At 43.8% G+C, this 12,411-nt stretch overlaps 1 protein-coding gene across 3 annotated transcripts in view; it reads left to right on the top strand.

Annotated features, from left to right (window-relative positions):
• rftn1b (raftlin, lipid raft linker 1b) overlaps positions 1–12,411 on the top strand; it is a 137,740-nt gene that overhangs the window by 69,912 nt on the left and 55,417 nt on the right. For 2 of the 3 annotated variants that reach the window (XR_520162.1, XM_008281170.1), the window contains exons 4-5: positions 1,461–1,569; positions 10,468–10,954. Coding sequence is in view for 2 of the 3 variants with exons in the window: in XM_008281170.1 (XP_008279392.1) it covers positions 1,461–1,569; positions 10,468–10,954 (596 nt within the window). In the remaining variant the exon portion in view is untranslated. The remainder of the gene's footprint in view (positions 1–1,460; positions 1,570–10,467; positions 10,955–12,411) is intronic. The other variant, XM_008281171.1, reaches the window with a different exon arrangement.

Raw genomic sequence — 12,411 nt, 5'->3', positions numbered from 1 at the left:
TCTCTATGCTACATATAAACATGGTTAGCTTTGGTCGGCATCACTAAACTCTGCAAATGGACATCTACTGTCCTTATTCAATCTGTACAAGCACTAATCCTGAACAAATGTGGTTTTATTGGGATTATGTCCTGAAATATTTCTTGACTGAGTGCGAAGCAGAGAAGAGAAACAATTTCTCCTTTAAATGGTTGTTTAGTTTCCAGTTTGTAGGACTGTCGTGTCTGCAAACAGCATCTCAACAAGCAGATGATCTAAAAACTAACTCTAACCTGTTTGTGTTATATTTGTGCTGCGATCACAGAGTTCTATGTTCAGATGAGTGCACACTGGCTGAGTGTGCTCTCATTTCAGCACAAAATAACCAGCTTTAAATGATTTAATATAATGCAAATTCTGTCTTTTTATGTTTATTTGTAATGCATTAGGCTAATAAGGCTTTCAGGTAAAGTGAACTGTGCTACATTTAGTTCATCTGGAGATTACATGCAGATGTTTTTCCCCCAACAATCAATCAGCCGGTTAAAGAGTCCTTACAGTTTGATTTTAAAAAGATTTCTTTGGTTGCAAACAGCCAGCCTGTTTTCCCCAATGTTTTTCATAATTGATCCATTAAAATCTGTATCCAGAGGGGGCATGGCAGAGATAAAGCCTTTGGATGGCACACAAAGAGGCTCTGACATGCATGTTCACTCAGGGGGAGTCGTTGCGTGAACTGGAAAGCTGCAAGTTCAGCCTTTAATACACACACCAGCTTGCACGCATGCATCTTTTACCCTCCCGCACATCAGGTGTCCGTGTTAAGCCAGAGCTCACGCAGAGCGCACACGCACGCACACGCAGCCCTCACACGCAAACACACACGTAGACAACCGCCGTCCGTGCACACTGGCTCTTGTGCACACTGAGGAAAAGGGTGTGTGGGGCTTCTTCGCCTTGTCAACAGGATGAGAAGCAGCGAGATAGAAGCTGGGGCATTAGTCTCCTCAGGGCTAGCTCTGGGATTTCCTCCAGAGGACAGAAAAGGAAAATACAACACCATATAAATAGATTCTCCCTGCTCGAAATACTGATATGGGCTCAACAGGGAGCGCTGGGGGTGGGGGAGGGGGGGCAGACCAGATTTGCATTGAATTTCCTGCTTTCTGTGAGTTTTCTTTCATCCATGTGGATCTTTGTCTCATTTAAGTGTTATTGTATTTTCCCCTTACCTCCCACAGGGCAGCAATAGCATTAACAAAGCTTCTTGATGCAGTGTAATTTGTTGATAAGGGGCTCTGTTTGTGTTTGACGCCTGGCTCTGTCAATAGCCGCCTGTTTATGGATGCATTAGAACTGCAATTTTATTATTTGGGGCTGGTTATGAATGCGTGGATGCATGGGCGGCCATATGCGTCGTGAGCGTTTGTCCTGCAGGCTGGTTGACTGAACAGCTGAAGCTCATTGTCCTGTCTCTGCAGGGTGGAAAGGAGCCAGTCGGTCTGTCCACCGTACAAACTACAGCTGGAGGAGTGTCTGTCTGCCGAGCAGGTGCCCACCCCAGAGCTCATCCAGGGCTACGTCAAGAAGGTAGGAAGATTTTACACAAAGGGTTTGTCAGCTTGTGCCCAGCTGGAGGGAGGGATGCAGGAAAGATATGAAAAAACTTAGTCTGCTCCCAAAATCGTTTTGTTCAGCGTGTCAGCCTGTCTGAAAGCCCAGAGAACACAACGTCTGAGTGTTTACAACTGTATTCCAGCGAATCAACCACATGGCTAAACCTGCCAGCGAGCGCGGCGCCATCAAGCTGAGGCCTTTTAATAGCGGCTTGTCACTAAATGCTGGGAGCGGAGTTGCCAACGAAGCGCGCCGTGCTGGAGGAGTGACAACAAAAGTTCCTTTTTTTTTTTGATGTAATTGTCACCTTAAAACATAACAAAACCCAGGGGTGGTGACAGCGTGTGTGTATTTCAGGAGACGTCAGTTATGAATTAATGGCAACTCCACGTCTTTGATTTTGTTGTCACTCTGCTAATACGAGCAGCGTCAACAGGCTTCAGCTGCCATTAGTCAAACGTTTCCTGAACTGCTTCCCCAAGTAATCATCTCACTGTCGACTTAGTCAGCTAAAAAAATCTGAGTTTTATGACGCAAGATATCCTGCGTGTCAATCCGAAATGTGCCAAATTAGTAACTTCTGGCAGTAATTACTAGAGAGGAAATGCAGGCAGGACAGCGGGCAGCACTGACAAAGGGGGCTTCACCGGATCCAAAACAGACTTTTGGAATAAAACCCCACATACATAAATTAATTTTTACAAAAGAAAGCCCTGATCCAAAGCTTTCCCGAGCACAGCCAGACCCGACCTAAACAATTAGACCCGATCAAAAACACAGGGAGACAACTAGCATTGGCAGCAGGCACCAATTACTGAGCAGCAATATGTGTAATTTCTACCTGCGCTTCTCGGTTCACCCTCTCCAGCTCACCTCTGAAGAATATTTCTCTCCCGCTGTAATTATAATGAACTGTGAGTTGATAGCAGGTCCGCTCTGATCCACTTGAGTATTGTACATATTAACACACAAACTCTGCAGTACGTGATTAGACTCAACCTTGTCGTCTCAGATACTGAGGACCTGAGAGAACCTCTAATTGAGATCTTTGATAAGTGTGAACGTAGCAATGCAGTAAAGTAAAAGACAACTAAAAACGTACCAGTGAATGGTTTAAGTCCGACTATAGAGCTACTGATGCATTAAGCCCTTACTGACTGACTTCTCTGCCATTAAGGGACAGCACAAACGTACTATTTCATAACTCACTGTGGGCATAAGGCATCCCTGTTTTGACAGAAGTGAAATAAAATCAACCAACAGCATCGAGCTACTGGAGGAGGCTTAACGTATGAGTCACAGACGGAGCGACACTTTACACTATGAGCATTATCAGAGCTGCATTAAAGTGGAAATTATTGGCAAGGTCATAGAATACAGTACAACAAGTGTTGTCTTGTAAATATGAGATCTTTCCTCAAGATAACTGATCATGAGAAAAAGAGCCTATAATTGGCATGAGGTCTCCATTTAAAGAAACAATAACCAATAACTAGCTGCAATGCAAACCACCTATTAACACATCCAGCAGAGTTAGAGCGACATTAGCTTGTATCTAAAGCCACATTTCCATTCTTTCAATGTAAGACTGGATTTATGCTGCCACATTGACATCCATTTGCGTAACTCCTCGCCTACTCATGGAAAAGCTCGATCGGAATTCAACCAATGCGTGCTTGAGTCCTCCAACAAGCCAACAACGTGTCGCCCTTCGGCGATGATGCTATGCGTAGATCAAATGCTGCTGACCACAGTAGACTTCACACAAGTTCAGCTTGTGACTGCAGATAAAACAGGCCTCTGAGTTATCCTCTCTGATAGCGATCTACTTCAAAGCTCAGCTTCACTCTGTACAAAAAAGTTCTTTGTCCACAATGACTTCTGTCTTTTCTGCGCCGAGGGCAAAACAAAAGGATCAACCACAAACCAGCGGAAGCAAGAATGGACTGAAAACCTCCTTCCTATTTTTAACACGGCTGTAAGTGGCAGTCATGACTACAGCAGGCAGATGTGCATGTAGGGGCGGAGCCAAGGGGCGGAGCCAAGGGGTGGCCATGGCCATCGCTCTGCTGGCCGCCCAACACCACCAATAGGGAAGCCTGCTAGAGGGCTACGCATGCAGTCGTACAACTGGAGGTACATACAGGAACTACTACTGTTCTGATAGAATGGTTCTGCTGGGGCTGCATGGTGGCTCAGTGGTTAGTACTGTCGCCTTGCAGCTAGAAGGTCGCCGGTTCACGTCCCGGTGAGGACACCCGGGATCTTCCTGCGTGGAGTCTCCATGTTCTCCCCGTGCAGCGTGGGTTCTCTCCGGGTTCTCCGGCTTCCTCCCACAGTCCACAAACATGCTGAGGTTAATTGGTGATTGTAAATTGTCCGTAGGTGTGAATGTGAGTGAAGTGTAAGATTTCAATTATTGTCTCTAAAAAGTGTTCATACCGTATAAAAATTCCATTTTTATATGAAAAAAAAGACAGATTCTGTGCATGTTTTTATTAGTTAAAGTGCATATGTTGTAGGTTTAGCTGTGGATTTATTTTAAGTTCTTGTATCAACTACAAGACTGTCGAGATAAAACCTACTTTAAGGAGCTCTAGAAACAAGTGGTGGAAACAAGCTGCTCAGCAATGAAACACTGACCAAGAACCTGCATCCAAAAGAAGGAAACAAAAGGCTGGATGGACAGTGATGTCTGAACTAGGCGGCTGTCCTGAGTAAAAACCAGGACACTTTGACCGGCAGTATCTTGAGCATACTTTTCTTATGTAATTTGACATTATAGTTATCTTTATCGAGCTTCATTAGCCGTTTTAACAGCACACCTTAAGTAACTGCTCCAGGTTGTAGCTGAGTTGAGCTTAACATAAAACTGCTTGTTATACACGACATAAATTGACATGTAGTTCTAGATGGCAGTCTGGCCTGCATGAAAAAACTCACAATGACATTCACCACATCGACATGAGCGGTGGTCTTATAAAAACAACTGGATCTGCAAAGCTCCACGTAGCACCAACGCAGTCACATGTTGCAGCCTTAAGTCAAACATTCTCTTTCTGGCTTTGTTTTGCTCTTCGTCTGTTTCCTGAGGGAACTGTGTGGCTCTGAAGTCGCTCACTGCTCCACAGCGCTGGTCGCTACCTCAGTCCGTCAGCACCAGGTGGGTTTGTGGTGTTTGGCTTTAAAGAACTGAGTGAACCAATCAGGAAAGCTGCGACTGTAAAACCAAAACAGTGAGCTAAAAGAATGTAAAAAAGAGTCAAGGTGAGAAATGTGTTGGTTCTCCGCTATCAGCAGCGTTATTGATGTGGTTATAGTTTTAAAACGCAGCATATTGTTCGACTGCAGCCTGTGTAATACACTAAAAGCTGCGTTTCCTTAATGGTTCGGGGCTAATGTTATTTAGCAAACCCAATAGCTTGACACATCCATATTTTTCAGAGAGAAGATGAAAGCAGCAAACAGGAGCCAGAAATCTAAAATCACATTTCCCGATTTAGTAATGAATTAGCTCGGTAGCGTGTGTCACTGTTATGAATACGCTGCTGCAGAAAGCCTGTTAGAAATGGCACTTCAGATGATATATATGGCCCAAAGTCGTCTTTTGCGAGCCGCTAACGCTGCGTCATCATGATTGAACCTCCCTGCCTAATCTATATATTACTGAGCGTGATGTGGGCCTTTCAAGCCTCACTCCTGAACCTTTCTGTACATTTTGCCCTTCGATTAGTCATGCAACCGCAGTCCTGTAGGACCTCATTACTGTTGGTTATCATTTTAATCTACTGAGCTGCTACACGCCTGCTGGAGGAGCAGGAGGCCATGCTAGAAATCTATTAAAAGGGAAGTGGACATGGATGAGTGGTACAGGAGTGAGCAAAGAAGTCAGCTTCCTCCACCCTCTCTCCTGGATTCTGCGTCTTTCTCTGTTTTTCTTTCTTTTCCCTTTCATTCTCTTTCCTTTTTCTCCTCCACCGTCTCCGTCATTATCCCTTCACGCTCTCCTCCTGTCATCCCTTCCCTCCGTCCGTCTGCGCTCTCAATCGCTCTTGACCTTCAGACACCTCCTCCTGGTGCCACTTTAATAACTTACACGGGAAATGGGAAATGTGGTCTCGAGTCAAAATTGAAATGGGGTTTTCAAGACGGGCTGTTGATATTCTGGTGGCAGTGTAAGGGAAGCTACTTCCAGAATATTTTTCATCAAGTTTGTGCTCCGCATCATTTCAGTTAATGAAGAGAAATGATGTGATTTCGACCTCAAAACCTCATTTTCTTGACCCGAGGTGGTTCTGTCTGAGCCAGAGCGACTTGTCTTTTCTTTTAGACTGAGAAGTTCAGAAGAATGCTCATTTTAAATTAGATTCCCTTTAGCTAGTAGCTGTCAGGTTATTAAACCCGTCCACGCTGTCTGACAGTATATATATATATTGTATGCAGCACCAGTCAGAAGTTTGGACGCATCTCCTCCTTCAAGGCTTCTTCTTTATTTTTACTACAGTGAAAAATGAAACTGAAATGGATGAAATCTGGATTTATGCAGCTATCAAAAGCAAAAATATGTTTAAATGTGTGATTCTTCACAGTAGCCTTCTTATGCTTTTACACCAGATTTGCACTCTTGTCACTCTGCAGCCAGCTTCATGTGGTCATTATCTGGAGCTTTTGTTCTGAGCTCCGACCCGTCGGGTCATGCCACGCGGTGCTCCATCACTCTGTGTCCTGGTCAAACAGAGCCTGGAGGTGTGTTCTAACTCATAGCACTGCTGAAAAATCATGATAACCGGATCAGATGGTGCGTCTCAGCAGGATGTTGTAGCAGCCAAGCTGGTTGCCTTTAATTCTGACTACATGTCCGACAGCGTCTCCATCACAGCTCCTCCAGATACCATCGTTCACCTTCTGTGTCTCAAAGAAACACCATCTGCAACCAAAAACCTCATCAAACCAAAGTCTAAACTTCCTAACGTCCATTCCTTGTGTTTCTGGGTCTGAGCAGAGTCTTCTTCTTCTTCATGGTCTTCCTCAGTCGTAGTTTCTTTGCAGCAGTTCCACCATTAAGGTCCGATTCAGTCTCCATCCAGCAGCTGATGCCGACACGTGTCTGCTCCTTGAACTCTGGGAAGCATTGATGTGGCCTCTAATCTGAGCTGCTGTTAATTGGCAATTTCTGCGGCTGCTAAGTCTCTGGACTCCGGACGGACTGACCTTCATGTCTTAAAGTAATGATGGACTGTCACTCCTCTTCTTCGCTATAACATGAATCAGTCCATGTGTTGAATAGGGGGTTACTTTACCACAGCTAAAAACAAAATAAAAATGTTCTATACATCGAAAGCATTAACATGAAATTCCACTAGTTAACTTTTGACATGTTCGCTTGTTAACTGAAAACTATTCCAAGTTATTTTCAGGAGCTATAATCAAGGCTACCTGGAGAAATCTAAAGTATGAAACATGCTTTGTTTACATTTTTCTCTCACTACACAATCCCATTGCCACAAACCGTCTGACTGCTGGTACTGGTGTGTGAAGCTATGAAAACATTTTTCTTAGAGAAATAATAAAACCAAACAGAATCGGCTCTTATGGCTGCATCAGTCTATCTAATGGAGCTATTCTGGAAGTGTGGGGTATCAGGAGTAACAGCAACGGTCCACCACGTTGGTCCAGACTACATTATCTCAACTAGTATGGAGACTGCTGTACATTATTTGCAGACACTTTAATCCCCAGAAAAGAAAATTCCTAATCAACTGAGTGATGCAGTTGTTTCCCTTTAGTTGACATTGTTGGTTTTTAGTGAGATGCGCTGACACCTGTTGGGTGGGTTTCCTATAAACTTGGTATATTTACATCTCACAACGAATGAGTTGCACTGATGTTGGTCAGCCTCCGACTTGTCATCTAGTGACATTTTCACATTAGATGAAAATTGGTCAAATTTATGACCAAATTCCGGCCATACGGCAGCCCAGTCCAGCCAGTCTCCACAGCGAGGTGTGTCCGGGTGGAGAACGGTCTGGCTACACCCACTATCATTCAGCTATATGTGGCTCAGGTGGCAGAGCGAGTTGTCCTCTAATCATAAGGTTGGTAGTCCGATCCCCCGTGGTCGTGGCGACTTCGGGCACTGAACCTGAAGTTTCTCCCGATGCCAGGCAGCATCTTGCACGGCAGCTCTGTCACCATGAATGTGTGTGAATGGGTGAATGAGAAACACACTGTAAAGAGCTTTGAGTGCCACTAAGGTGGAAAAGTGCTATATAAGCGTAGACCATTTAAACCAATCACAACCATCTTAGGTGGCGCTAAACCCAGGATGCAGCAATGGTGCCCCTGAGAAATAGTGACGGGGGGAACATGCAACTTTTCCCACAAGAACACCCCAGTCAGGTCAAAAAAGTCATAAACATATCCTTTGTAGATCTTTACAACCATTTAAGAACCAAACAGGCCTGCTGTAGTCACAAACCAAACCTTTTTTAGTGTGTAGGTTAACACAAGGGTATACTGTTGTTTCCCATAGCAACGGGAAATAAACAGATATGAGAAGTGGAGGAGAATGCCTGATGAAATACATGGCTGGTGCATCAGACGAGCCCAAAGCAAGGCTGATGAGCACTGATGTGTCTGAAAGTTAAAATGGATAACACAATAAACATTAGCTGCTCAATAATGAAATGTTAGATTTGTCATTTTGAGCATGTTGACATTAGTACCTCCACCGAGCTGCTAGCATGGCTGCAAAACAATATTTATTTAGCCAGAATCCAGGTTGACATATCTACTGTCTTCAATTTATGGCACAAAAAATGGAAGAAAAAAAAAAAAAAAAAGGCAGGTGCACATATTAATGAAACTATAGAGCCAAAGGATGGCTGGAATTTTAATTTGCTGGTGGTCAACTATTAAATTAAACATGTCATCACTTATTTCCAGGGAGTTATTTGCCGATTTACATTCAAGTCTCCTTAAGGACAAATCACATTATTTACGATGGCAGCGCTTTGGCCCTGCTGTCGTATACGCACTTACACATGCTGTGATTTACTCTCATTTTTATATGCTGCTTATCTATCGGCAAGATGTCTCTGGAAAAAAAATAAAAAATAAAAAATCTAATCAGAATGCTTCTAGTTTGTCAAGCGAGAGATTTGATGGAATGATGATAGCAATACTGGTACCCAAAATAAATTCAATCATTACAGCCCTCTATTTGAATCTACTGTTCTATCAGCTGCACCGACATTAGACAGCCACAGCCATTCATTTTTCTCTCTCCGACTGCCTGCATTACCATTAAATGAGATACAACAGTTGCTCCCTTTTATCTCAGCAATTCCATTTCAACATATTGGTATAGGGAATATGATGTGGAAGCACCCAGAGAGCATTCAGCTGATATTAAACAATATGGCTGGAAACAGTGTGACTGTTTTCCAATTTAATTTCATAGTGAATAACTTGCAATTTGATTTGATTTTTATTTTCTTCCCTCAATGTGGCTCCAGATAGAGACGGGTGCTGCCTTAGCTGGAGAGGAGGGGGGGGTAGGCGGCTGGTGGAACGGCGGGGCAGAAATGGAGAACGGCATCATTAACATTCTCTGACAGTTAACGTTTCAATCTCGCCGTGTAGCACAACCCCAATATTGACCTAAAATGCCAGATGACAGCGCGGCAGAGAAAACAGTGGCGCGCTGGATGCGGGATGTGGCCCGGGTGTGAACAGGGCTGCAGTCGCACCAATCTAATCAAAAACTGTGTGATTGGAGGAGCTGCGGCGAAGGAATGAAGAGAAACGGGGAGGGGGGAGAAAAAACAAAGCTCGAAACAGATGCAGAGGTCTCAGAAAATCAATTTCCACAGAATTGATTTCAAACTTACTCTGAAAGTTTGGTTTCAGTTTGAGATCTCGCGGGTATTAACTCGCTGCTGCTCTTAATTTGAATCCTGAATTTGAGTTTTTGGTGTTTGACTAACACCCAGAACCTTAAACTAATGGAAATAAACAAGATATTCTGGGATTGTTTTTGTCATTAATTACTCTGCAGACTTCTGTCTTGATAGTTTAACTCTTTAACAAGCAAAACGTGGAAAAAACTGCAAAAACTACTTTATTCAGGTCATCACGAGGCATCTTGAACTTAAATGTTTGATTCAAGCAAAATATCAAAGATATTAATGCTACTACCACATATTTATATATATGACAAAGAAATGCTGCAAATCCTTACATTTAAGAAGCAGATTGTTGCATGAAATATTTAATTATCAAACAGTTCCTGTCCACTGACAAACTGTTTTAACGAGGGATGTTTACTCATCAGTCTCAACCAGGACCAAAGCCCAGTCTGTTCTTTATGTCCATTGCCACACGTGTTGTAAGTTTGAATTATTTACTTAATATGTGCAGCAATATCAGTCAATTATTGATTAACTGATGACATAAACTCACTTTTCATTGGTCATGCACGGATACTGCTGGCAAAGCTGCAGACACATGCTGGCAGCAGTAGGAGACAGGTACTGACTCCCTGCTTCATTTCAAACATGTGCGTCGGCATGAAGCCTCACAGCAGACTTTGTCGTTCTGCCCCTTTACGAGCTAAACCCTCAAAATGCTGTCAGCATGCCAGCATGGAAATGCCCACTTCCTCTGGTTGTAAACAGGAAGAGGCTCCAATTGCTTTATCTATGAAACTGGTATCAGCAGATACTAAATATCAAATGATTCAAATCGGATTTGGGGCCAAAAAATAAATAAATTTGATCAGGACAATCAATGCATCAATAAATGAATATTAGCACTTGCTGCTATCATTCTAGTTTTCTCATATCTTTGTATTTTTCTTGCTCCCAACAGCAGATACAGGACGCTGCTGACCAGGGGGTGATGTTTGTGGGATTTGTCCAGGAACCATACGGTGCCCCGTGCACCCGGATCAGAGAACTAGACACCCCCTCCCTGTCCCTGCACTCCAGCCCCAGCTCTGTGCTCGGATCCCTGGGCAGCTGCAGCCCCTCGAACCCGTCCAGCCCCAGAAACCAGGCAGAACCTGGAGCTCAAGCTGACACACCGGACAAAGAGGGGAACGAGGAAGCCTCGTGCGAGGCCGGGGAAGGAGCGCCGAGCGGGGAGAAGAGTCAAAGTGAGAAAACGGGGAACCACTCGGGCTGCGGGGCGGAGAGCAGCCAGGACGAGGTCTCACCGGCAGCCTCTCCGGTGTCAGAGGGGGATCTGGAGCACAGCGAGGAGCTGACGGAGGAGGACTCGCCGTATCACAATAACAACAAAGACAGCGGCACGGAGACAAAGGAGAGGCCGAGATACCGACTGCGGAGAGGTGATGGTGAGTGGTCTCCATGGTTACCGTCATACACTAAAACTCGGAAGAAAACGGTGTGTTAAGCAAAAATCATGTAAATGAGGACGGTAAGGCACTTACACGCTGTGAAAAATGAATGAACCCGGAGGAAGAGAGGGAGAACGTGATGATAATACGCTAACTGGTTTTATTTGGACACCTGAAGCATTTTTTTTCATTTTACTCCAAAACACAGAACAAACACTGAATCTGTTGTGGCCTCACAGTAAACACCAGGTTTACCATATTATCATTAGCTACCCCTGCTTTATCCTGTCGGGGGTCGTGTGGGGCTGGAGCCCATCACACATCCCATGATACAGGATCACCAATTAACCCAACTGAACTGTGGGGGGAAACCAGAGCACCCGGGAAACCCAAGCAAGGAGAGATGAAAAGCTCACATGGAAAGCCAACCAGCAGGTCTGAAACCTTACTGATATGAGGCAACGGTGCAAGCCACTGCAACACCACGCCGCCTGATTTACCACATTATATTATATCACCCTTCTGCACACCAAAACCTGCCAGTCGGTTTAGAAAAAAAATAGTCAAAATGACACCATTTATTAAAGAGAGAAACTATAAAAACAGAAGAATCAGAATTTCAGCTTTTCAACAGTTTAAATCGAAGCACAAAGTTGTGATATTTCATCAAAACAATTTTATTCGATTTGTCTTACTTAATTTTTTTTTCCAACAATAAGCCTTTGTACCAGACCCTGTAAAAAAAATAAAAAATAAAAATTCTGCCCTCTTTGGTTCAACTGAGAAGCTGACTCAGCAGTCACGTGACTGGAATTCTGTCGTGCAAGCTGTGTTTACTCAGAACAGAGAGGACACGACGACGGAAAACAAATTAGCAAAAAATGAGTTGAAAATAAAACACTGCTGAGCGACACCATAAACGCCACAAATCTCAGGAAGGATTTACAGCAAAGCAAGTGGATGGAAGACGGTGAGTTATGGTTTCTAGAGTCTGTCCCAGTCTGCAGCGCTCATGGAAACATCTGTAGAAAACAGACTCAACATTTTATTTCCAGTACCGCTAACACCTGTGGGTAGTCAGAGGAAATGTTTCACGTGTTGATTCCAAGAAATAATCAAGGACGTTCAACTGAAATGTTTTGTTTTCTTTTTATTGGCATTATCATTTCCATATCCTGCGTAACAGACATGTGGTTGTTCTGTTTTCATGGAGATGCAGGACAGAGAAATGAGCCCACTCTGGGTAAACATGGGGTATGAGCAAAACACAACATCCCAAAACTGCTTGAAGTTTACAGTGTTAAATTATGCACATATTCATTGGAAATATCAGTCGTATAAACTTATGCAAACACACAAAACCTTTTGAGGTGTACTATCTAGAGCGAGAGGAGCACAGCAAACACCTTCCAAAAAGAAGACGTCTTAAAGTGTGGGCAGATGAACTCACAAGT

This window comes from Stegastes partitus, unplaced genomic scaffold (assembly GCF_000690725.1).
Source record: "Stegastes partitus isolate 25-593 unplaced genomic scaffold, Stegastes_partitus-1.0.2 Scaffold225, whole genome shotgun sequence".
In the NCBI taxonomy this organism is placed as follows: domain Eukaryota; kingdom Metazoa; phylum Chordata; class Actinopteri; family Pomacentridae; genus Stegastes; species Stegastes partitus.
Note: the sequence above shows the minus strand (reverse complement) of the source record. Positions and strands in the feature narration are given on the sequence as shown.